The sequence below is a fragment of the Ambystoma mexicanum genome, chromosome 2p (genome assembly GCF_040938575.1).
Source record: "Ambystoma mexicanum isolate Mex_15411 chromosome 2p, UKY_AmexF1_1, whole genome shotgun sequence".
Classification (NCBI taxonomy): Eukaryota; Metazoa; Chordata; class Amphibia; order Caudata; family Ambystomatidae; genus Ambystoma; species Ambystoma mexicanum.
The window spans coordinates 226,984,344-227,008,510 of NC_090923.1; the positions used below are offsets into that span (position 1 = coordinate 226,984,344).

Here is a 24,167-nt window from a genome sequence, read left to right on the forward strand (position 1 = left end):
CCTGGACTCCTCCCTGGAATCCCGGTCGACGCAGTAGAATTTCGTGAAGGTGTGCGTCGACCTCCACGTAGCAGCCCTGCATATGTCCAGCAGGGGCTCACCAGATAGGAACGCCATGGTAGCTGCGATCGCTCTGGTGGAATGGGCTCTCGGACGGCCAGGCAGCGGTCGGTTTGCCAAGCGGTGACAGTACATGATACAGCCGGAGAGCCATCTGGAAATGGAAGCCTTCGAGAGAGCCTTCCCCTGATTGACAGGTCCAAAGTTCACAAAGAGTTGTGACGTCTTCCGAAAACACTTGGTGCGGTCTACGTAGAACTTCAGCGCTCTAGCCACATCCAGCGAGTGCAAAGTCCTCTCAGCCGGCGACGAAGGCGACGGGAAGAACACAGGCAACACCAAGGGTTTGTTGAGATGGAAGTCCGACGGTACCTTGGGCATGAAGGAGGGGTGCGTCCTGAGCACTACCCTCGTGTCGTGAAAAGTCAAGTACGGGGCCTTGCAGGAAAGGGCCTGGATCTCCCCCACTCGTCGTGCGGAGGTGATGGCCACAAGAAACGCTGTTTTCCACGACAGAAATTTCAACGGAGCCGAGTGCAGAGGCTCGAACGGAGGTCCCATGAGCTTGGTCAGCACCACGTTGAGCTCCCACACCGGGGTCGGAGCCTTCACCGGCGGGAACAATCTGAACAGTCCCTTCATGAACTCTTTCACCAGACGATGAGACCACAAGGACGTCCGCCCCGTGGTTCTGGTGTATCGGGAGATCGCAGCAAGATGAATCTTGATGGACGCGTGTGCCAGTCCAGCTTTGGCCAGCGTCAGCACGTACGGCAGTACTTGGGGAGCCGTAATCCGTAGAGGGTTAATCTTCTGTGCGTGGCACCAGACAGAGAACCTCTTCCATTTGTGTCCGTAGCATTTAAGAGTCGAGGACGCCCTGGCCTTTGCAAGAACCTCTCTGCAGTCGGCCGGTATGTCGTATCCTCCAAACTCTAGCGCTGCAGGAGCCAGGCCTGCAAGTTCAGCGATTTCGGGTCGTGGTGGAGGATGGCGCCTCCTTCCCTGGAGAGTAGATCCGCGTCCACCGGCAGCTTGATTGGCGGGGACGCTGACAAGTCCAGAAGGTCCGGGAACCATATCTGCCTCGGCCACGGAGGTGCGACGAGGATCATCCTGCACCGTGACCTCTTGAGCTGGTTGACAAGCCGGATTAGCAGTGGCAAAGGAGGGAACGCGTAGAGGAACAGGCCCTCCCAGGGGAACGAGAAAGCATCGCCCATGCTCCTCGCCTGGGGAAACCTGCTGGCGAACCTCAGGCACTTGGAGTTCGTCGCCGTCGCGAACAGGTCGATCTGGGGTGTGCCCCACCGTCGGAAGAGGCGATCCACTAGATCCTGCCGTAGCTCCCACTCGTGGCACTAGCGCAGCTCCCTGCTGAGCGAGTCGGCGATGGTGTTTTTTATCCCTGCCAGATGAAACGGCACCAGAAATATCCTTTGGGCGACGGCCCAATGCCACAGGTCCTGCGCCTCCTTGGACAGTGCTGGGGACCTGGTTCCGCCCTGTTTCCTGATGTAAAACATGGTGGTGGTGTTGTCGGTGAAGATCCTCACCACCTTGCCCTTGAGGGATGGAAGGAAGGACCTGAGGGCCCAAAACACTGCACAGAGCTCCAGGACGTTGATATGTAGGGATTTCTCCGTCGGGAGCCAAAGGCCTCTTGCGTGCAGATTTTCGGTGTGCACTCCCCACCCTTCCAGGGAGGCATCCGTGGTCACTGTCTCCTGGTGGGCTGGGGTCTGGAAGTCCATGCCCGCCGTCAGATGCGCGCGGGTGCCCCACCACCGGATCGCTCGTCAGAAACTCTCGTCGAGTGTGATCCTTTCCTCGAAGCTGCCCGTCGTTTGGATCCAGCGCGCGTCCAGGAACTCCTGCAACGGGCGCATCCGGAGCCTGCACATGGGAATGAGGTAGATGCAGGAAGACATCATTCCGAGGAGGGACTTGATGGACCTCACCTTGGCCGCGTCGGCCACCAACATCCGCTGCACCTTGCCCAGGATGGTCCTGGTCCTCTCCTCCGATGGGGAGGCCAGAAGGGACACTGTGTTGAGCCTCGCTCCCAGAAACAGAACGTCTTGCGAGGGTACCAGGTGGGATTTGGCGTAGTTCACGGAGAATCCCAAGTCCGTGAGAAGTTGGACGGTCCTTGCCGTGTGAACCACGGCGAGCTCCCTCGTCTTGGCTCGGATGAGCCAGTCGTCCAGGTAGGGGTAGACGTGGATCCCTTCGCGGCGCAGCTGCGCCGCCACCGGTGCGAGGCACTTGGTGAACACCCTGGGTGCCGACCGTAGTCCGAAGGGGAGGGCTTTGAACTGGTAATGACGCCCTTAAACCACAAACCTGAGGAATTTTTCGGTGCCCCTTTAGGATGGGAATATGGAAGTAGGCATCCTCCAAATCCAACGACGACAGGAAGTCTCCTTCCTCCAGCTGACCCAGGACGTGCTGGAGGGTGACCATCCGGAACTTTTGCGCCTTGATGAACTTGTTCAGACGTCGCAGGTCCAGGATGGGGCGCCATCCCCCCGTCTTCTTCTTCACGAGGAAGTATCTCGAGTAATCTCCGGAGCCCCAAAGCCTCTTTGGTACGAGTTCGATGGCGCCCTTCCTGAGCATCGCCTTTACCTCCAGGAGAAGTTGAGGGACGTGAAGTTCTTTCCTGGCCACGGGGGGGACGCGCGGACACCTTCTTTGAAACTCGAGCGTGTGGCCCCGGGCCAAGGCGTCCAGCACCCAACGGTCGGTGGAGATGGACTCCCACACGCTGACGAAGCTCGCCAGCCGGCCTCCCACCGGGGTGCTTCGGTGGGGGCCCGACCCCACGGCCGGTTCAATCCTGCTTCGACGAGGCTTTGCCGCCTTGACCTCCTTGGCGACGACGGCGAGGTCCGCCAGACTTGCCTCGTCCTCTGTAGGCCTCCTGAGACGACGAGCGGGTCGCTTGACGGTAGGTGGAGAAACCGCCGCCGGAACCATTGGAGGCGCCCTTGCCTCCGCTGCTCCGAAAGGGTGTCCGTCGTCGTTGCAGAACTCCAAGGGCCCGGGCCGTCTCGGTGTCCGCTTTAATGGCCTGAAGGGAATCGTCCACTGTTTTCCCAAACAGGTTGTTCCCATCGAAGGGCATGTCCAGGACTCTGGTCTGAACGTCTTGACGGAAGTCCGTAGCCTTGAGCCATCCACGCCGCCTAAGGCAAACGCCGTTGCCCAACTGGCGGAACCCAGTGTCGGCGATGTCCGTCGCAACGGTAATGGCGTGGTCCGAAGCCACCTCACCTTCCTGCAGGATCTCCAGGGCCTCTGCCCTCTTGTCGTCCGGCAAGAAGTCCAGCAGGGGAGCCAGTTTGTACCAGAGCTCCCTGTCGTAGCGGGCCACGATAGCCAAGGCGTTGGCCGCTTTAATCGTCGTCGCTGCAGACGAGATGACTCTGCGTCCCATAGCGTCCAATTTCTTTCCCTCGCCGTCCGGTGGGGAAGTCAATGTGGAGTCCACACCCCCCCCCCCCTGCTTTTTTCCTGGCCGCCGGATAGACGACGGAGTCCGGGGTAGGCTGCGCCCGGAGGCACAGGGGGGCCGTGTCCGGGACCCGGTACTTTTTCTCGTACCGGTCTCTTCTAGCTGGCGTCGTGGAAGGGTTCTTGAGGAGGGTGAGGCCCTCATCCCAAATGTCGTCCAATAGAGGCACTGCGAGGACCGTCTTCCTCTTGGCCTCGCGCCGCTGATAAAGGAAACCTTCCTTCTTCTTCTCCTGAGGGCAGAGTTGGAAAAGCTCGGATGCCCTGGTGATCATGGAGTGGAACGATCCAATCTCGTCGGGCGGAGAAGCCCTGGTGGGAGGCGACGACGGTACATCCTCGTCGTATACCTCGTCGTCCGTACCCGTCGCTGCCGTGTCAGTCCCCGTATCATCCCCTCGGGTGGACGGGGAGGAGGGCTGGAAGGGGCGCGACGGCTGAAAAGGAGGCGGAGGGTGGATCCTTCTTTTCTTGGTAGGGGGAACACCAGAAGGTCCCGGTTCTGGGTCCCCCGACGGGAGAGGTTCCGTCGGCAACGGTAGTCTCGTCCTTATCTCTGAGCATAAGGACTGTATAGCCAACAAAATGGCCGCCGAGTTGTCTCGTAGCGCTGGCAGAGGGGAATCCGGCGGGCGATCAGGGGCCCCGTCGGTACCCTCGACGATGTCGTCGTCACCTGCGTCGGGATCCATCCCGACGGGCCGGTCTTCTTCCACGCCGAGGCCGTGGCTTAAGACCTCGACCAGCTCCTCCTCCGAGGTTGAGGCCGAATCTACGACGACGCCCTGCCCCCCCTTTTTCTTCCCCACGGGGGATTTCACGGGGGTCCTATCGATGGGCACAAAAGAGGACTCCCTCCGAGGTGGCAGGGAGACTCTGAGCCCCGAGGTCGCCACCACTGGTGTAGCCTCCACAGGCTGAGCCAGGGCCGCCGCGACAGCTTCGATAGAGGGCTTGGCCGGATGGATTAAGGCCTTCACCACCTTAGGTGCGCTCACCGCCTTATCCTTGAGGGGGGGGGGACACTGCCTCGCTCCCCCTCCGCCTTCGAGCTTGACCGGGGCCTCTCCAGGAGCCTCGCCGGGTGCTCGGCCTTCCTCTTACCCGACCCAGAGCGTTGGCTCGTGGTTGATGGTGCCGGGGAGGGTGCGGCCAGCCTGGCGCCCGTAGAGCCCGACCGTTCGGCGCTCCCAGTGCCAGCGGACTCGCGGTGCTTGGCCTTATGTTGGACCCCCGTCGCCGGGGCGTCCTCAAAGGTCTTAGAAGACCGCTCGGATTTCTTCCTCTTCTTCTCGCCGGACGGGCTCTTCCCTTCCAGCCAGTTGGCGAGACGCTGATGGCGGTCCTTCATGGTTCGCTCCGACATGTTGCCGCAAAACGCACAGTCCTTCTCCACGTGCGTCTTGTCCTCATGTAGGCAGTAAAGACAAAAAGAGTGTTCATCCTCCTTGAAGACGTTCTGCAGCTGGCAACCAGGGCAGACCCTGAACAGCTTTCCGGGCGTCGAGCTTCCCTTCTCCTGGGCCATGACCGGGCCAGGATAGTCCTCCAAAAGCGTAGCTCGACGAAATCTTCACCCTTGAGGGGCGCAGACGAATCCGACACGGGTCCCCGTTGATCGGATGGAGAGTCGGTGGAGCTTGAGGCTCTTTTGACCGAAAAAACGAAGTTTTTGAGAAAAAACGTGAAAAAAATAGCACTAACGCTCGAGAGCAATAGCACGAGGATCCCAACACGAACGTGCGGTAAAAATCTGAAGATGGCTGCCAGAGGCGGTGCTTAGGTAGAGGGCAGTCATTGGCTGTGGTCAGTATGACGCAGAGACCAGTGATTGGTTATTACTACGAAAGACAGATCAGAAACGAAACTGATACTGGTTTTTTCTTTACCGAGGATTCCCAGCCTGACGACGGGGAATATTCATGAGCATGTGAATCCATGCCAGACCCCATGCTGGAGAAGTCTCCCTCCTCCAGTTGTCCGAACACGTGCTGCAACGCAAGCATCCTGAATGTTTGGGACTTGATGTACTTGTTGAGTTGTCGTAGATCCCAGCCCCCGGTATTCTTCCTTACTAAGAAGTAACTGGAATAAACTTCGGAGCCCCAGAGTCGCTGCAGCACCAGTTCTATCGTCCCTTTTTTTAAACCTGGCTCAAACCTCCAGCATCAGCTGGGGAATGTGCTGCTCCTGCCAGGCCACCAGTGGAATCCGCGGACGCTTTCACTGAAACTCCCAAGGTGTGTCCCTAGGCGAGAGTGTCCAGCACCCATCGATCAGTGGAGATATTTTTCCACACAGTGACAAAGTTCATCAGCCGGCCTCCCAATGCGGTGGATGACCGACGTCTCGGCCGCTTCAGTCCTGCTTGGAGACCGGTGTGCCACCTTGGGCGCCTTGTCGATGACGGCAGCCACCTCCGAAGGCCTTGGAGTGACACCTGTAGGCTTCCTGGGTTGTGGAGGGCTGGGGTAATAGGAAGATCTGCTGCCGAAACCCTTCGAAGATTTGCTGACTTCGTGCCTGAGGAACGAAAAGACGGACAGGGCTGTTGCAGCGTGCCCAGGGTACGGGCCGTCTCTGTGTCGGTCTTGATGGCCTGAAGAGATTAATCAACGGCCTTTCGGAAGAGATTGTCTCTGTCGAACGGCATGTCAAGGACCCTCGTCTAAACCTCTTGCCTAAAGTTGGTTGCCTTCAGCCAGCCACGACGACGGAGGCAAACCCTGTTTCCCATCTGACAGAACCCTGTGTCTGCAATGTCCAGGGCCACTGTAATTGCGTGGTCCGACGCCATCTTGCCCTCCTGAAGGATTTCCATCGCCTCGACCCATTTGTCCTCGGGGAGGAAATCCAGGATTGGGGCCATCTTGTACCATAACTCCCGGTCGTACCTGGCCAGGATAGCGAGAGCGAACACTGTCATCATCGCTGAGTAGATGCCCTTTCTACCCACGGCATCCAACTTCTTCCCTCACTGATCGGGGTAACGGAGGATGAGGACAACGGGGTGGATGACTTCTTCCACGCAGTTGCTGAGACCACCGAGTCCGGTGATGGCTGTGACTGCAGACACTTGGGTGCAGACTCCGGATCCCAGTATTTCTTTTCTAGCCGGTCTCTATCCGCCGGGGGGTTTTTCAACGTCGTCCAGGAGAGGCACCGCCAGAATTGTCTTCCTTTTGGTCTCCCGCCGTTGATACAGCAAGACCTCCTCCTTCGTTTCCTCTGGTGAAAACTGGAAGAGTTCTGATGCGCAGGCGATCATTGAGTGGAAGGTACCCACTTTGTGCGGGGGAAAAGCCCTTGGAGGCGGAGAGATGCCACCGTCAGCATCGGTCTCTGTCGTCGCCATGTCCGTCCCCGTATCCCTAGTGGGGGAGTACACCGGCGGCTGGAGCGGAGGCATAGGGTGCCTTTTCATTTTCTTTGGCGGTGGTGGCCCCAGGGTCGTCGGTGGTGGTGCCGTAGGCATCCTCTTCTGCCTCTCCGACACCAGCGTGTGGAGGGGTGAGAGAATGTCATGCGACAGATGTCTGGGAGGTGCCTGGGGAGTAGGGTCGCTGGGCCCAGCACCTATGTCATCGTCCCCGCCTCCGGCAGCTACCTCCTCAGCGTTCCCGTCGTCGTCCCCAACGTCTTCCAGGATGGTGCGGACAGAACCCTTGTCCTCCACGTCAGAAGAAGAAATATCCATACCTTGGAGTTCTTACAGCCCCCCCACCCCCTTTCGGTCCTGAGCGGTCAGCTTCGGGCTAAGGAACAGCATCCTCTTCTCCAGGGTCCTTTCTGCTGGTTTGGCCGAAGCCTCCCGCCTGGGAAGAAGAGGCACCTTGGCCGCCGCAGAGGCATCCTGGACCGGATCAGCCCCTTTTGCCTTCGAAAGGGGAGCCGCCACCAGCTCGATAGATGCGGACGATTTAGCCTGTTATCACCTGGGCCTTCAGGGGCAGATCGGCCACCTTGTCCAGTTGCTTGGCCGTCTCCGGTTTCACCCGTAGCTTCCCCGGGGTAGCTGACTTTCTCTTCGACAAAGAGCTGGAGCGATGGCTGGAGACTGAGCCCGCTATAGACGACAAACGCACCCTGGCCATCGCAAGACCCGCTTGCGCGGCAACCCCGGCAGAACCGTGCTTGGCCTTGTCTTGGAGCACTCTCAAAGGACTTATAAGCCCGCTCTGGCGTGATCCACAGGAGGCATGCCCCTGTGAACCACACGGCACAGGGGCCTTGACTTTGAGCACCTCACCAGACTGATGGGCCGATCCTTCATAGTGTGCTTGGTAAAGCCACAACAGATCTTGCAATCTTCCTCCTTGAGCATCGGATGACGACAATAAAGGCACTGGGAATGCTGGTCCCCCATGAAAACATTCCGCAAACCGCAAGTGGAGCAGAATTTGAAGAGGGAAGCCCCGTCCTTCTCCTCCGGCATAGTCCGGCGTGCGGAGTAGGCCCGATGGCCTTTTGGAAACTTCGAAGAAGAAACACTCAGTGATTCTGCCCTTGAGGGTAATAAAAGATGCAGAAAAACGGATCACCGTTAGTCGGATGAAGAAACAATAAAACACATGGGCTTGATCGAACAAAAATAGGATTTTCCTAGCAAAAAAGCACAAAAAGCACACAAAGCTCTAAGAGCGAAACACGAGGACTACCAACACTTGGACATGCAGTAAGAATCTGAAGATAACTGCCAGAGGAGGAGCTTAGGGCCAGGGCAGTCATTGGCTGGGGCAGTATGAGCCAGAGCTCAGTGATTGGTTTATAGGAGAAAGACAGTATGTAAACAAAAGTGAAACAGTTTTTTCTTTAAACGAGGATTCCCGGCCTGATGACGGGGAATATTCATGAGCACGTGAATCCATGTCAGACCCCATGCTGGAGAAAGCAACATTTATTGTATATAGATCCCCTTTGCCAAGGATATGGTCATTCATAACTTTAATTTACTTGAGATGTGATTTAGAGCTGAAATCATCCCCTGTAGAGGGTCTTGGGGCACACTACAACGGATAGCTTGCAGGTACAGATTTATATTATTGCACAATGAGCATCTTATATTGAAATTACAGTTGGTTCATAGCACTAAAATATAAATTAAATTTCACATTTTCAGATTGGCCCAACCATCACAGTTATATTTATGGAGCATTCACTTGCCACATTTGCAAAATCACATTGAAAAGTAGAGTACTCTCAATTCTCACCATAGGGTGGACCAGTGGAGGTGCAGTTTTCCCCAGCTCCCGGCCGACATGTCTCAGAGTACAGAAATTCTTCTGTCATACTCCCACCAGCTTCTGGAGGGCATACCAGTGCACAAACAAAAAAAGGACTCAGAATAGGTTACAATGCGTTGCAAAAGCAAAACAGATCTTGCACTGAGAATTTATTAAGTAATCCCTGGTAAATAATGTGTGTGCCACACCATGCAAGCCACCTCATGAAAAACAGTAGGATACGCTATTTGGGGAAAATCCATACGACATTTGACAATCTAATATCAATACTGAGGTTACCATAGAACCATAATAAATACCTTAAAAAAACAGAACCTACACTGCACATATTAATATCTGTGGTAAATGCTGACCCGCTGTACCACATAGGATGAGCACAGACCATGCAGCTACTCCCAAGTGCGTGCATTTGCATGTGGTTGCAAGTAAACAACAGATAGTTTCTGGGGCAGCAAGGCAAACGTGAAGGCGCACAAGACACAGACCCCCATATGGATATGTAAAAGATAAGGCGCATGGTAGGTCCACACTCGGACGCTCAGACCCCAAGTAGAGGACAGCGGCCACCCCATTACACAGTGTTAGAGGACAACTAGACGCCAGTGTGGGGCCTGTGCTGTGGAGCAGATCTAAGGCAGTAAAAGACCAAACTACCATGTCAGACAGGCCCCAAGCTTGATACATCGGCAAGCAATTTCAAGGATAGAGTGGTGAGACACCTGAGAACACCTCCACTGGACAGGGTGGCTACCACGCCACAATAGCCACACAGACGAACAGGGCGACTGCACCTGACCCCCATACCCCCGATCTCGCCAGCGGGAGAGAATAACCAGATCCCTGAGGGCGAGCAGACGACCCCGGATCCTACAACCTGCCAATACCCACTCCAGTTGTCACAGCGCCAGCACAGATTTGGCAGAGAACATAAGATAGATAAGAAACTAGCGATCAATCTAGATGCCTGGCGCCAGGACCAAAAGCGCACCTCCAAAAGTGAAAGGGTCCCCCAAAAACCAGGAAAGCCAACTAGCCAGGTGCTGGAGTCGACAACAAGAGCAAGACACAAACACACCACTGCCACCACAATACTCTACGGAGACAATGCCAGACACAACCCAAAGCACAACAGACCCAGACAGGGAGGACCTGCTAACATGTCTGAGAGGCATGGAGGCTAGAATGACACAGGCATTCCAGACTTAAATTGGTCAGCTACGAGACGACCTAAAAACCTCAAGACAAGAAGTGCGGAAAGAGATCACTGGGCTCTGAGAGAGAGTGGACACAATAGAAGGTGGCCTCTCCAACTTATCGGATGAATCCAAACAAGCCAGTCAGCTGCTGGACCAATTAGCACAAGCTACGAAAAACCTTGAACTCCAAGCAGAGGATCTTGAAAATGGGTCACGTCAATCCAACATTTGAATTAAGGGCCTATCCGTGTCGGTCCCAGACCGGGATTGACGCGACACGCTACAACAAACCTTCAGCAATATGTTACTAGACACCGTGCCGGAGACAATAAGATTTGACAGGGTCCACCGCGTCAGGCCCAGAAGAACAGAACCTGGAGCTCGCCCCAGAGATGTGCTGGTGGCGCTAACTTCCTATGCCATGAAGGAAAAGATCCTGAGAGCAGCCAGATCATCCACCGATCTGACAATTAATGGGAACCCGATCCAGCTGTTCCAGGACCTGGCGTTCTCTACCCTACACAAATGACGCTTATTGCGCCCAGTGACAAAAATTTTGCGTGACAAACAAATCCCCTATGACTGGTCGTACCCCTTCGGCCTTACATTTAGTTGGGAGGGGCGACAGAGGAAAATCAGCACGTGTGATGAGGGCCTCACACTGATGGGAGTGGAGGAGAATCAAAATCTAGAAGAAAATGGCTGGGCCCATAACAAACAGCCCACCGAAGCCAACCCATGGGAGTGGTCCACAACACGGAGGAGTAGACCCAGGACAGACCCACACCATAGGAGACCAGCTAATGCTTCACCACGACAGGAAGCCCAATGTTGATCGCCCAGGACACACACAGGACTCCTGTTGAAGAAACCTATAACAACACCATAAAAGAATACACGCACACTTACAGGCCATGCAAAGGCGGAGCAGGGAGGTACCGAATCTTGGAATACAAATTAAGTCAGGGCTCTCAGAGACCTCTCGGAAGTAATGCCCCATACAGTGACCCTAAGCCCTAATTTACCGGAAGGGGGTATCCTGAGAAATCCCAGTCACAGGGGCTGCAAAGGAAGGGGGGAAGGGGGAGGGAGGGAAAGAAGGGAGGGAAGGAAGGGAGGGGAGCAGGACAGAGGGAGTACAGTCACGAAAGGCAGAACAAACTACTACCGAAAGAATCAGAGTAGAAGAAAATGGCACAAAGTAGATGAGGGGGACAACAAGGCAACCCAAGCGCGGACCACAGGGGGGGACAACTCTTCACAGATAAAAGATGGCGGAGTCTAACGTAATCACCCTGAATACACAGGGGCTGAACTCCCCGACAAAGCGTAGAGCTATACTGGAGAGGTTAAGAGCTATGAAGGCATCAATTGGGATCCTACAGGAGGCCCACCTCCTCACGAAAGATGAGAAGAGGATGGCCCATAGAGCCCTCAACAATAGTATTCCTCTAGCGGGGGGATAAAGAGGGGGGTAGCTATCTTGATAGGGCGAGACCTAGAATTCAATAAACTACAACTCTGCAGGGACAGCGGAGGTATATACCTCGGGGTCAAAGGGACAATAAAGGGCTGCGTGTACACAATCCTGGCCATCTATGCCCACAACGAAAGGCAGGATGTATTCCTCTCGGAACTGCTAAACCAACTGGGCAGCTGGTGCGAGGGCCAATTGATAATAGGCGGGGACTTTAACTGTGCCATGGACCCAACACTAGATAAAACTCTCTCCCCCCCCAGCAGCGGACAAAAAGAATCGGCAGGCACTAGGGCGCCTCTTTAGAGAGCTGGGGGTCATAGAGACTTCTTCCACGAAGGAATCAGAGAGTATACCCATCACCTGGGTTCACCTGGGCTATTCCAGAATAGATATGATCCTGGTATCGGCAACACTAATCCCCCAGATAACGAAGGTAGAAATAGGGGTGGAATGCTGTTTGGAGCACGCCCCAGTTATGGTGGGGGTGGACTGGGGCACATGAGCGCGGAAGCAGAATCCTCCCTGGAAACTAAATGAACTCCTCCTGAAAGATAAAGCGTTTAACAGCCCATATGGAAAGCTCCATTAATAACTATTTTAAAGAAAATGACAACGGGGCAGTGAGCTGGGGGGAATATGGGAGGCAGGGAAAGTGCTGATTAGAGGGGAATTCATATCGCAAGCAGCAACATAATACAGGAACAGAAACCTCGTAACATAACTAGAAAAAGGAGTGAAACAAGCCCAGCAAACAAGGAAGTCCCTACACGAACTCAGGAAGACCTGAGCTCAACTTGAGAACCACATGGCAGGGCAAGTGGCCCAGACACTATTAAACGCAAAGCAGTCCTATTACACACACGGGGGCAAGGCAAATAGATTCCTCGCTGCTAAACTAAGAAAACGGAAGGCCCGAAACTACATCACGCAACTACACGACAAGCACGGCAAACCACACACAGTGGAACAAAAGAAACTAGAAATAATGTTGGAATTCCACAAGGCCCTCCTATGCAGAGAGAGCCTGGATCGGGAGAAACAACTCTCATATACCTGCTCAACTCCCCTGCCACAGATCGCGGAACAAGAAAGGCTGAACCTAGGAATCCCGATCACAGCACAGGAGATCAGCGTTGCAATCTCAGCACTACCGACGAGGAAAGCTCCCGGCCCAGACGGATTCAGCAACAGCTACTATAAAACCTTCCGTACCCAACTTTTAGGCCCACTGACGAGGCTCTTCAATACAATCAGAGAAGAGGTGCGAGAGACACCGGACATGGGACGGTCCACGACCATATTTCATCTTAAACCAGGGAAAGCCCGCCACGAGTACTCCAGCTATCAGCCTATCGCATTATTAAACACTGACGCAAAGTTATATACAAAAATCCTGGCAACAAGACTGATGAGGGTCCTTCCGAACATAATCCATGACAACCAAGCTGGGTTTATCACAGGCCGACACACTCAAGACAATGTAAGAAGAGCAATAGATGTAATGGATGCGGGGAGATGGACACAACAAGCAGTGGTGGCCGCCCTGGACGCAATACGAGCATTCGCCAGTATGGACTGGCATTATCTGGAAATGGTGTTGGAGGGCTTCGGCTGTGGACCAGAGTTCAAAAAAATGGTACTAGCAAACTACCAAATCCCGTCGACCAGCTTCACGATCAATGGCCAAAGCACGGAGTATGTTAAAGTCTGCAGTGGTACACGACAAGGATGCCCACTCTCCCCACTGATATTTGCAATGGCAATGGAGCCATGCGCTTTAGACAAGATGCAGAAATCAGGGGACCAAAATTTTGACAGACCCACAAAATCACACTTTATGTCGATGACATCATGCTCTTCATGAAAGACCAGGAAATAACGATGTCCCGAGCAATGTTACAACTACAAGAATTCCGAGAGGTCTCCGGATTTGCTATTAACTTCCCAAAATCCAAAGCAATTAATATCACAGAGAAAAGGGAAGTGATCAGGAAGCTGGAGAAGAACTGCCCTGTGCCATGGGTAAAGGACTCACTGGAATATCTGGGGATCCGCCTAACGCGCGATCCAAACAAATTACACAAAATGAATATAGACCCCCTATGGAAACAATTACAGGAAGATATGCACAGATGGGAAAATCAGGAGTTGTCGTGGTTCGTTCGAATGCCGGCAGTAAAAATGACTATCCTCCTCCGACTCCTCTACGTGGTGGGAGCCATTCCGTTGTCTATTACCCCGGCCAAGATCAAAGAACTACAAAACGCGATACTCAAGTTCATTTGGCAAGGGAAGCAAGCAAGGATCCAGAAACACATTATGCTGCACCCACCACTTTTTGGAGGCGTAGGAGTACCGGATGTGAAGGGATACATACTTGCAGCTCAGCTAGCCCCCATGTTAAGGTGGGCAAACCCCGAAAATCACAAAGGCTGGTGTCAAATCGAGCAAGTGGCCACGTCACCCCCCTAAAAGCTCTAATAAACCTGAAAACTGGGGACCGAGAGAAAGGGGTACCACTACTGGAAGCAACCAAATGGTCCCTCCTCAACATGGACAAAGCCCGGAAAAAGAAGGTAATCTCATGAGCGCTAGGCCCCAACACTTCACTAATGCATAATCCAGAGTTCTCACTGGGCCTACAAAAGAAGTTCTGGGAAGGATGGGCGGCGCAGATAAACTGACCCTGCAAGACTTATACAACAATGGCACCCCACTGCTTTTCACAGAATGCCAGCAGAAATTCGACCTAGAAGAAAAAGAACGATACAGATACACACAGATTAGGCATTGGATAACTCACCCAGCAGTGGGGCAGGCGGGCACAAGGACACCATCAGGCCTGGAACTGACCCTACAGGAGGGCCCACGTCAAAGGGAGTGACCAGATTTTACAGACTACTCTCGAATGCACAATCAGAAGATGTGCTCCCATATAAAGAAGGATGGAACAAAGATCTAGACGAACCCATAACCGAGCAAGAATGGAACCAAATCTGGACAAGAGCACATGGTACCTCCAGATGCACCACAATTAAAGAATCGGAATATAAATTATGCTACCGGATACACAAAATCAACAAGTCCGACTCACCCAATTGTTGGAGGGAATGCAGAGAGAGAGGTGATCTAATCCACATGTGGTGGACATGCCCCAAAGCGAACACTTTTTGGAAAGAAATATTAGGCCATATCAGAGAAATTACAGGGGTGAAACTGCCAATGTCCCCAGAAACTATACTGCTGTGAGTGCCCATAAAAGGGATATACGCAATGTCAGGGCCCAGAGTCTCCTTAATCACTCACCTGCTATCGACTGCGAGAATGTCCCTAGCACATAACTGGAAGAACGAGATAGAACCACAAACTGCCTGGTGGTGGGTCAAGATCTGGAATGTAATGGCCATGGAGAAGATATGCGCCCTCAACTCTGGAAAATACCTACGATTACTAACTATATGGTCGCCCTTCCATGACCTAGTAAAGGACAGAGAAGCCCATTATTTCAAGCCACGACTCCTCAGGAATATGCATGTTATATGAACCACTACTCTGTAACAACCAAGACTCAAATGCCTACGAAAACTTTACTCAGTTAGAGCTCTACATCCCAAGTTTGTGTTTGAATGTTGAAGAAATAGAGGGGTTAGTGGGGGGAGGAGGGAGGGAAGGGAGGGGTAAACCAGAAAACACTTGAAGGTTTATGGACAAATTTCACCCTGAAGAGCAAGAAGGCAGGTGATGCGAAATTCCTTACCAGTCAATAAGGCTCTATCAGGGAATAAAATAACACTGCATTGTTTTTTTATACCTTCGATTAATAAATAAAGTGGTTAAAAAAAACGAGATGGTTTCAATTATAGAGCGGGGCAGCACTATTTTATCTATACTTATCGGACCTGTGTGATAATCAGAGGGATATTGTGACCTACCCACCAAGAATACACGACCAAGTGGTATCCTGGATTATATATGCAGACGATTTAGTCATACTTTATCAGATCCCTATTGGACTCCGGCGTAGGCCAATAAAATTGGAATCTGATGTAAAGGAGAACAACCTAAAAATCAATGTAAAAAAAACAAATGTAATGTGCTTTGGTTGGTCTTATGGGAGGGCCAAGAAGCAATTTAAATGGAATGTGGCAGACAATTTTGGAGCAAGTATACATTAAAATATTTGGGAGTGTCCATCAACTGTAGTGTTAAGGAACATGAATTGGAACAGACACTCAGAGTGAAAGTGAAACATTTGGCATCACAAGGGCTATGTTCACATAAACAAATTTGGCAGTTTCACCATATGCCCAATAATCACCTTTTATAAGAAAAAGGTGATCCCAATATTGACATAGAGCTGAAACTGCCTTGAACCTGCCCATGGAAACATGATATGTTTTGGAAGCTTTATTCTGGTATTGAATACTGCATCTTCCAACAAGTCTCCCAGTGGTTGTAATAAGGTATGAACTAGTCCTTCAATCACTGCAGTTGATAATGCTTTGAAAGACCTTCAGTTCAGTTTTTTTCGTAAGTGTGTGATGGAAGATGTATCAATCTCTATGATGAAATATAAATGTGTACTTTGTTTGAATAGCCTGAATATTCCAATTGAGTTTTCAAAATCAAATCCTGAGAAGGTTAAGAAAAGGATACTGATTCAGGATTGGATTGATATAAAAAAAAGAAACAAGCTATAAATGATCTCGAAATCTTCCTCACGAATGTCATTCAGTCAATCAACTTACATTGTGTATTTGAGGAAATTCCCATGCACTCGATTGAGGGATTAATTTATGCGATTTTGCTTAAATATTTTGCCTACAAGATTAGTCCTTGCATTAAAATACCAGATTAATAAATCTGAAGCTAATTGTAGATTTGGCTTAATTGAATCATCTAAACACCTGGTACTTGACTGTTTGGCATTAAAGGTTTTCAGAAAGAAATACCGTGGAGCAAATAAATAGCCACAATTTACAGTCCTTGACTGTCGAAGAATGGTGGAATATGTTCTTGGTGGGAGAGCAGTATTCCCTCATCTTCCCAGTCATGACATTTTTGGAAGAAATTCAAATGTGAATTGATTTATCTTTTTATCATGTATTTTCTTCTTTTCATTTTCATTTTAAATATGCTAGGAAGATTGAGAACAAGTCTTCTGCTTGTTTTATGTATTTCCTTTGAGAAATGTTATTGATATTGATTGATTTAATGTTGTGATATTATGGAAGGTTTAAAATAAACCAAATGATTTTAAAAAAATAATAAAAAAATGAGCGGGTCAGTTTCCCTAATATTGGAACTACAGAATATTTACTATTACTTTTGCAGTTGAAACTTTAGAATTTCTGGCAACTTCCAGGCATATATAGTGCTGATTAATTGGCAATGAAAGCATTCAAATGGCACAGTAAGTCCTCCCTCATTCGGTCAGTTAGTCTGTGCAACTTAATGTTTGGCACCTCTAGCTAGCATTGCTCTTTTATGGGTAATGTACAACCTGCACAATCAAATTTCAGACTCTCTTACTCTTGAGTTTGTTCAGATGACTCAAATCCCTTGAAGCCTAATATCGAGAAAATAAACAAAACGTTTACCGCAGGACAAATGCTGCTAATCATATTCTTAAAGAACCTTTAAAGTTAACTATATGAAATATTTATGTGCAGCTGAAATAATTTGAACAAGGAGTCAGTGAACTGCAATGGCACCCCAGGAACATTGCCCTTTCAACCTCATTCAATGACTCAGCTGAACTACAGCAATGTCTTAGTGATGTTTGGACAGAGCTTACCTGGCAATGCCGCTTCATCAGGTATCTTGTCTACTTCAAGAATAAAATCTTCTTTAAAGAAGAGATACCCAACAATGGAGAAGAGGTAGACCAGAATCAGGGCAAGTACAGCAGTTAAGATTATGGAGCGTCCATTCCTGGTGACGCTTTTAATCACATTCAGCAGGGTCTCTTCTCTGTACACCAAGTCAAACAGCTGCAAAGGAGACATGATGGGTTAAATAGCACAAGAAAGGAAAGTAGCGCACCACCGGTTCTTCATTGATCACTATACCTATAGGACTGAGACCACAATAGACTGCAAAGTGTACTGTTATGAGGGCCCACGCTGGAAGCCATGATGGCTCTGCATAGCCCCACTTAACGGTCTAGGAAGCAGAAAGGCACTGCAAATGGTACCATTCACTGACTAACACCAGACAGTGATTGACTTCAGCCAACAATATCCCAAAGGCCATAAACCACTAACGGATATAGAAAGCAAAGATTAACACAGAAAGGATTAGAGTCCACAAAAAAGGTCCCATCCCATTCGCTCCATGCAACGTTACCTGCAAATGAATAAGGTTATTGATTATCATTGACTACAGAAAATAGTTCTAAGAAGAGAGTGGGTGAGGCGCCACTGACGCAATGCTACACCAAAAGAAACTCTGTCAAGGTCACTTGTAGTACAGCCAAAACAACAGGCAAGACATGCACTGTGTTTACTGCACTTAATCCCACATCAGTTATATTAGGGATAGTGAGGCCCTAACCAGGAGTATAGAAAAAATAGATCCATTACATTCTTTAAGGCTACCAAATAACGCAGTATGTGCACACAAAGATAAGCCCAACTAAGGGAAAGGAACTGGGAAAAAAAAAATGTATACAGATTGTTAACCGTAGTGTATTGGTAATAATGCTTCGTGGAAGAGGATTTTGGTAATCTCCCAGTTTACTTACCAACAGACTGTAGAAGAATTCATGGACAAAGACACCCATGGCACAGATTAACAAGTACAAGAGATGATATAAGAACTCCACGTCTAGGATCATTGCGCCGTATCCTCTGGTGAAGGTCCCCCGATTACCAACAAAGCTCATCAGAAAAATTATTTTATTACAAACCTATAAAGGAAAGAAGTAGACAGAAACAGTTAGACTAATCACACAACCAGGCAATCAAAGCCACCCAGAACTCAAAGAGGAACTGGAGACTGTGTACAGATCACTTTGGGGAATACAACCATGATAGAGTAAAAGGCATCAATTCTGGTCCCAGCCTCCAAAAAAATGAAGAATGCCAAAATTGTATAGTGCACCTTTAGGAAGAACAGGGCATGCAGGCACAAAAAGCAATGTCTTCAGGGGACTGGAAATCAGGATACAGACACTTGGGCATTCCTTTGGGTGGACTATCAAGCAGACACAGGGCTAGCCACTAAACACGTAGAAATGTAGGAATGCTTGCCTCAACCATCATGGCTAATGGAAGGAAGAGGACTGATGGAACCTTTTGTATTGCTAGGTATGAAGTCAAGGGCCAGCACCGGACAGTAAAGTTAAGAACCAAAAAATATATGTGCACAAGAATATCACTCCATAATGTTACAGATTGTGTTTTGAAACTGCCCAGCCACCCCCACTAATTCTTTGCAGACATGCGTTCCAGGTAGCATTACAATGTGTGGGGGGTCTTAGAAGCACATAAAACCTTAGCTGGATTAGCTAACTCGTCATCTTCCAGATGGCTTGAGTTACAACTCACATGATCTTTTACCACGAACTATGCTGTATGGGGCCAATGGGAGCTGCATAGATAAATGTTTTTTTATTTGTATTTGGTTTGCACAAAACCTTTACAAAACTAATTTAAGAGAATAACAAACAAGTAAACAATTTAAAAGTAAAGTACGCATGAATTTTCTTTTTCCATATAAGTTACTACTTTCTTTATAAAAACATCATTAAAAGAAGGAAGAGTACAAAGTGCAATCAATGCATAATCACATTAATAAGAGACTGTATGAGCCCCAATGTGTAGAGACTATACACAAAATACCAACAGTGAAGTACTACCCATTTACTTTAGGCACACCTTTTCATGTTCATTATCACTATTGGGCATGTAGACACTGTTGCACCTTGCATAAGGCACTAGATGCCTGACAGGAAATTGATGGAAAGCGAAAAATAAATAAAGCAGAAGACCTTCATTCCTGTGACTTAACTTATAGCAATATATATTGTTTCAAAATTTCATATGTCAAGATTATAAAAGATTGCAGTATTCAAGCCAATATAGGAGAACTAGTCAAATCAGCATCAATTAAGGTCAACATGCGAACTAAGGAGAGAACAATAGATTGATCAGACCCTTCCCCCCCCATGCATCTTGACCATAGCCCTTCCCTCGACAGGCTAGTATTACCCAAGTTAACTTAGCCCAGGTGTAGCATTCTCTGGTTTTCATAGCAGGGACAATAGATCACTAGGTGTTTTAAAGTTTCCATTTGTGAACTATGTTTGCAGAAACGACAGGTCACTGTGTTTAAGTTATTACCTTGTTTCCAATGCATGATGCGCTCAAGAGTATGCAACTGATTAAATTTAAATCTCATGAACATACTACAAGCTTTTTCGCAGGGAAAACATACTCAAGACCTGAGTCTTGGTGTCCTTTTTCTCGGAAATCTGAAGTATTCTATGTATGTCTTAAATCCACCCAATTCATCAATTGTGTGAGATCAATCATGTTCATAGCCTTTTTTTGTCCACATACGCAGGACGTGCACTGAGATCAAGTGCCTTAATATTAATATTGTCCAAGAATGCTCTCAATCTTGTGTCAAACCAAGTAATATACGGAGGATGAGATTCAAGAAGCATCTTTTGAAAGGTCTTCATACAGCAAGTTTTTTGGCGGATTAAGTATCTGTGCGTAAGTGGTTAATTGTCTCCATTGGAAGCGTGCAGATAAAGAGTAGAAGCCCAATCCGTGGCAGTAACAAGAATTTGGCAACTAATTTGACAACCCAAAGGTGCGTTTCCATATTTGTGCTTGAATTACATTCAGGATGTTATCAATGTCAAGGAGACACATATCCAAGCCGTTTAACAGAATAACTTCTACCATGGGAGTTGAATGCCAAAACATCTGGACAGTGACCGAATGGTTATCTCTGGAGCCTGTGATTAAAGTAACCACTCCTGAGTTGCAAACAGCCTCGTTCACCGGAATCAAGCTGCACCGCTCTGATGAAGCCAACAAGAGTTGTGCAATAATTTAAGCAGCAATGCTCCCACTGGGGGTAAAACCAAGACTTAGGTGCATATAGTTGGCCTGATTCTGTAAAGGCTCAGGTAAACTGAGAAGGGTCGGAACAGAAGCTGCTCCAGGGGAATACCCAGTGATCAATTCAAAGCTTTCTGCCCATTACTTTTTGTAGTGTGTAGTAAACAGAATCCATCGCAAACTGCACTGATGGAGAAAGGCTTCCAAGTTATTTCTATGGATTGCATCCTCCCACAGATTCCTCATCTTGAAAGATTATCCCCTCAGCTGCTCAGAAAGTTTTGCCAGGGGGTGCAGTGTGACTCAACGTGGTCTCGACTTCCTGGTGCCTCGACAGCGCTGTTAAGATGGATTTCTAAACTTTGACCTGGTGGGCGGAAGTTTAGGAGGCCACCCTAGTTTAGTGGAACAGGGGAACCTTCTGGACGAAGCAGACCGATCTACAGTAGCTTGGCAGGCGGTCAAGACTAAGTCTCAGGAGGGGTGAGAGTGATTAGAAGCCCACAACAAGCAGACGGAAGTAAAATTCAACAGATTAGCCTTAGAAATCTGTATACCAAAAATACATGTATTATAGGCCTTTAGAATAAAACACAATTAAACCACAGTTATCAAGAAAACTATTACCACAAAAACTTATTCACTATGTAACATATATACAATAATGCGATTAGCCTAAGGCTGATGATGGAGGAGAAAATAATCACAACCTGCAACTGAAAGGGGTCAGTTCAACAAATATATCAGATTAGGCAGTTCTTCATCAACAATCCCTAATTTATGTAATCCAGCCCTACGAAGTGAGGAGCCCAGCGCTCAAAGTACAGTTGTGCATAAAATGAAAAAAGCGGGTTCTCTTCAAGGGGCTGTAGCTACTGAGTAAGGGTCTTGAGGCGATGAAGAATAAGTTCCTATTTCTAGAGGAGGGTCTACCCTGGACAGAACGACATTAGGAGTTCTGGAATAGCTGGGTAGCGCAGGCTAGGCTAGCCCAGCCATGGTGAGTATCTAATGAGGGATGATTGTGTGTAAAAAGGATGGCCACCGGTAAGTGATGCTAGTACTAACCGACCCTCGACACAGTCCGGACCAAACTTCGGCAGTCTAGTCCACTTCACTCTTAGGTGTTTACCCAGGAAATTCAGGACGCTCCAGCTCACAGCGGCTGCTGGATGGGACGATCGTCCGTGGTGGGACAGTAGCCTTTACTCAGCTCTCGAAGAAAGGAGAAAGATAGTTCCGGTGCAGCATGTCTAAGGACACAGTAGGGCAGAACTTCAGGCACTTTTAGCGACGGTCACCACAGCGGGGCAACAAGGACCACAAATACTTTGCGGTGTGGCGCAATCTAAAAACTTGTGAGCCAGAGGAGGTTCGACAATGAGTTTTGCCGGGAGAGGGCCCAGGACCACAAGCTGGTGATTCCCAAAGTTTCGAGTCTCAACTCGGGACAGCAGCTTTCCTGTGGGAAACTGCGAGTTCCAGCTGACCAGTTCATTGGATGGCCCAGGAACACTTCCGAAAAGGCTCTTTGCGAGGGTAAGTAGGAGGTGCCGAGGGTAGTTGTTCCCACTACTGTAAAGGGGCGAAGCACCCTTGCAGGCCTTCTTGGTATGATGCAACAGCAGGGTTCAGACCAGACAACAGCAGAGTCAGGGTGCCAAAACTTCCAAGTACGTCACTGGCGGTCCCTTGAGTCTGCTCTTTCGTTAAGAATTCTTGGCTCGACCTGGAATGGATGCAGAGCCCATTCTCTTATCCAAGATTCGTTTTGCGCTCAAATCTCACATAGCTAATGGAAGATCTGCTCTCTTGCATGCACGCCAGCCATGGGCCAATCGTGGCCCATGGTGGTTCCAGTCATTCATGACTACTACCAGACATACTGGCAGCAGTGGTGTGGATTGGGACCAGACAGTCCCACATCCAAGCTCGTGTCTCTGCGGCATCTAACAACTCGGCTGAACTCTTCCAAATCTGCAAGGAGCTGGCCAACCCTGATGCAGTCTCTACCTCTCCTGTCGCCTCCCAAGCCATTTGCACGGCCCTTGCCTCTCACTTCATCTCAAAAACTCAGGACATCCTGTCCACCCTCTCGGCCCCTCCCCCTGTCTCCCTTCGTCTTCTGCAAATTCTGGCCCTCCTGCAGCCCCCCCCTCTTTCTCGTCCTTTCCTCTTTTCTACCCTGACGAGGTCTCTAGACAAGTCCGATCTATGAAAGTCTCATCAAAACAGGTTCTTTCCTGTTCCCCCAAAACCATTCAGGACCACATTTACACCCTTGCTCCTGTCCTGGACGATTTCTGCAACCTCTCCTTTGCCTCGGGAGCCTTCCCCCTCCCTTCTGAAACACTCCCTTGTGCACCCTCTTCTCAAGAAACCCACAGTTGACCCTTCTTGCCCGGCAAACTATCACACAATCTCCATCACTCCTCTCCTGGGGAAACTCCTGGAAAAGCTGCCCATCTCGCAGCTTAACCTTCACTCCGATTCGGTTGGTCGTCTCTACGACCATCAGTCTGTCTTTAGGGCTTCCAGAAACACAGAAACCACTCTACTGAACATCCGTGAAGATCTGCTCTCTAATCTTGACTCTAACATCCCCTTTGTCCTCATCCCAGGCACTTGCTCACTATGCCACGCACCGCACTGCCTCCTGGCAACCCTTACACTTGGGTATGTATCTACAGTCCCCCCCTTTTTTCTGCACTTATCAGACACCCCGTCTGTGCCTTAAACTTAGCACTTGCCACTTAATGGCTGCACTACCACTGTTTTTGTTTTTCCATTGCTTGAACGAACAGCACTTTCCAATTCTTCCCACTCATGCGCGTTCTCAATGTCACTGAGCCGAGTAAGATTGTTGTTATTGTTCTCCCTTGTTACCCTCCCTTGCCTTGTCATGCTCTGAAACACTTGTGTATAAGTGTGATACAACTAAAATATCAATATCAATAACCCTCTTCCTGGGCACTAGCACACGACATGCAGGAAACCGTAAAAGATGCAGTTTTCGCGGGAGGCTGCATGCCCAAATAAGGAATACCTGGGTCTCTCGACCTGGGGAAAGGCAAATTGACAAAATAGCCAAAGGACAGAACAAAGGAGTTTGTGGTATGGTCATTTTCGGCACTGGCCACAGTCTTGTGGTAAACGCGGAATAGTCCATAAAAACCATAAAAATACTTTAAAAGTAAACTGTTGCCACCAGTTCATCCTAGGCATACTTTTACAAACTCAAGAAAATCCTTAGAGGGTGGCTAGGGCCATAAAACAAAAGGACCCCTATGCATGGTACCGTAAGGTACTTGGCACATAGATAACAAGTTACCAAGGAATGGCAACATAATCGAAGATGAAGGGAAACTGTTTCCCAGTACTGATCGCCTGAAGGACGTGTCAGTTTCCCCATAACAAATTCGCGAAAGCCCACAGGAGTGCAGATAAAGGTTGTGCACCACTGGAAAAAGTCAAATTAGGTAAGCCATACAAAAGCAAAAGGTTTGGGGAGTTCACAAATGGAGGGAGAATTCGTACCTAAGGGACATCTTTCCTAAAACGCGCCACTTAAGGCATTCACACCCCTACCTAT

General features: G+C 49.5%; 1 protein-coding gene across 7 annotated transcripts in view; it reads right to left on the bottom strand.

Annotated features, from left to right (window-relative positions):
* Nucleotides 1-24,167, bottom strand: part of ITPR1 (inositol 1,4,5-trisphosphate receptor type 1) — a 3,145,915-nt gene that overhangs the window by 417,648 nt on the left and 2,704,100 nt on the right. For all 7 annotated transcript variants that reach the window (XM_069643506.1, XM_069643503.1, XM_069643505.1 and 4 more), the window contains 3 exons: nt 18,244-18,408; nt 17,296-17,491; nt 8,790-8,882 (listed from right to left, as the gene is read on the bottom strand). In XM_069643506.1, the coding sequence (XP_069499607.1) occupies nt 8,790-8,882; nt 17,296-17,491; nt 18,244-18,408 (454 nt within the window). The remainder of the gene's footprint in view (nt 1-8,789; nt 8,883-17,295; nt 17,492-18,243; nt 18,409-24,167) is intronic.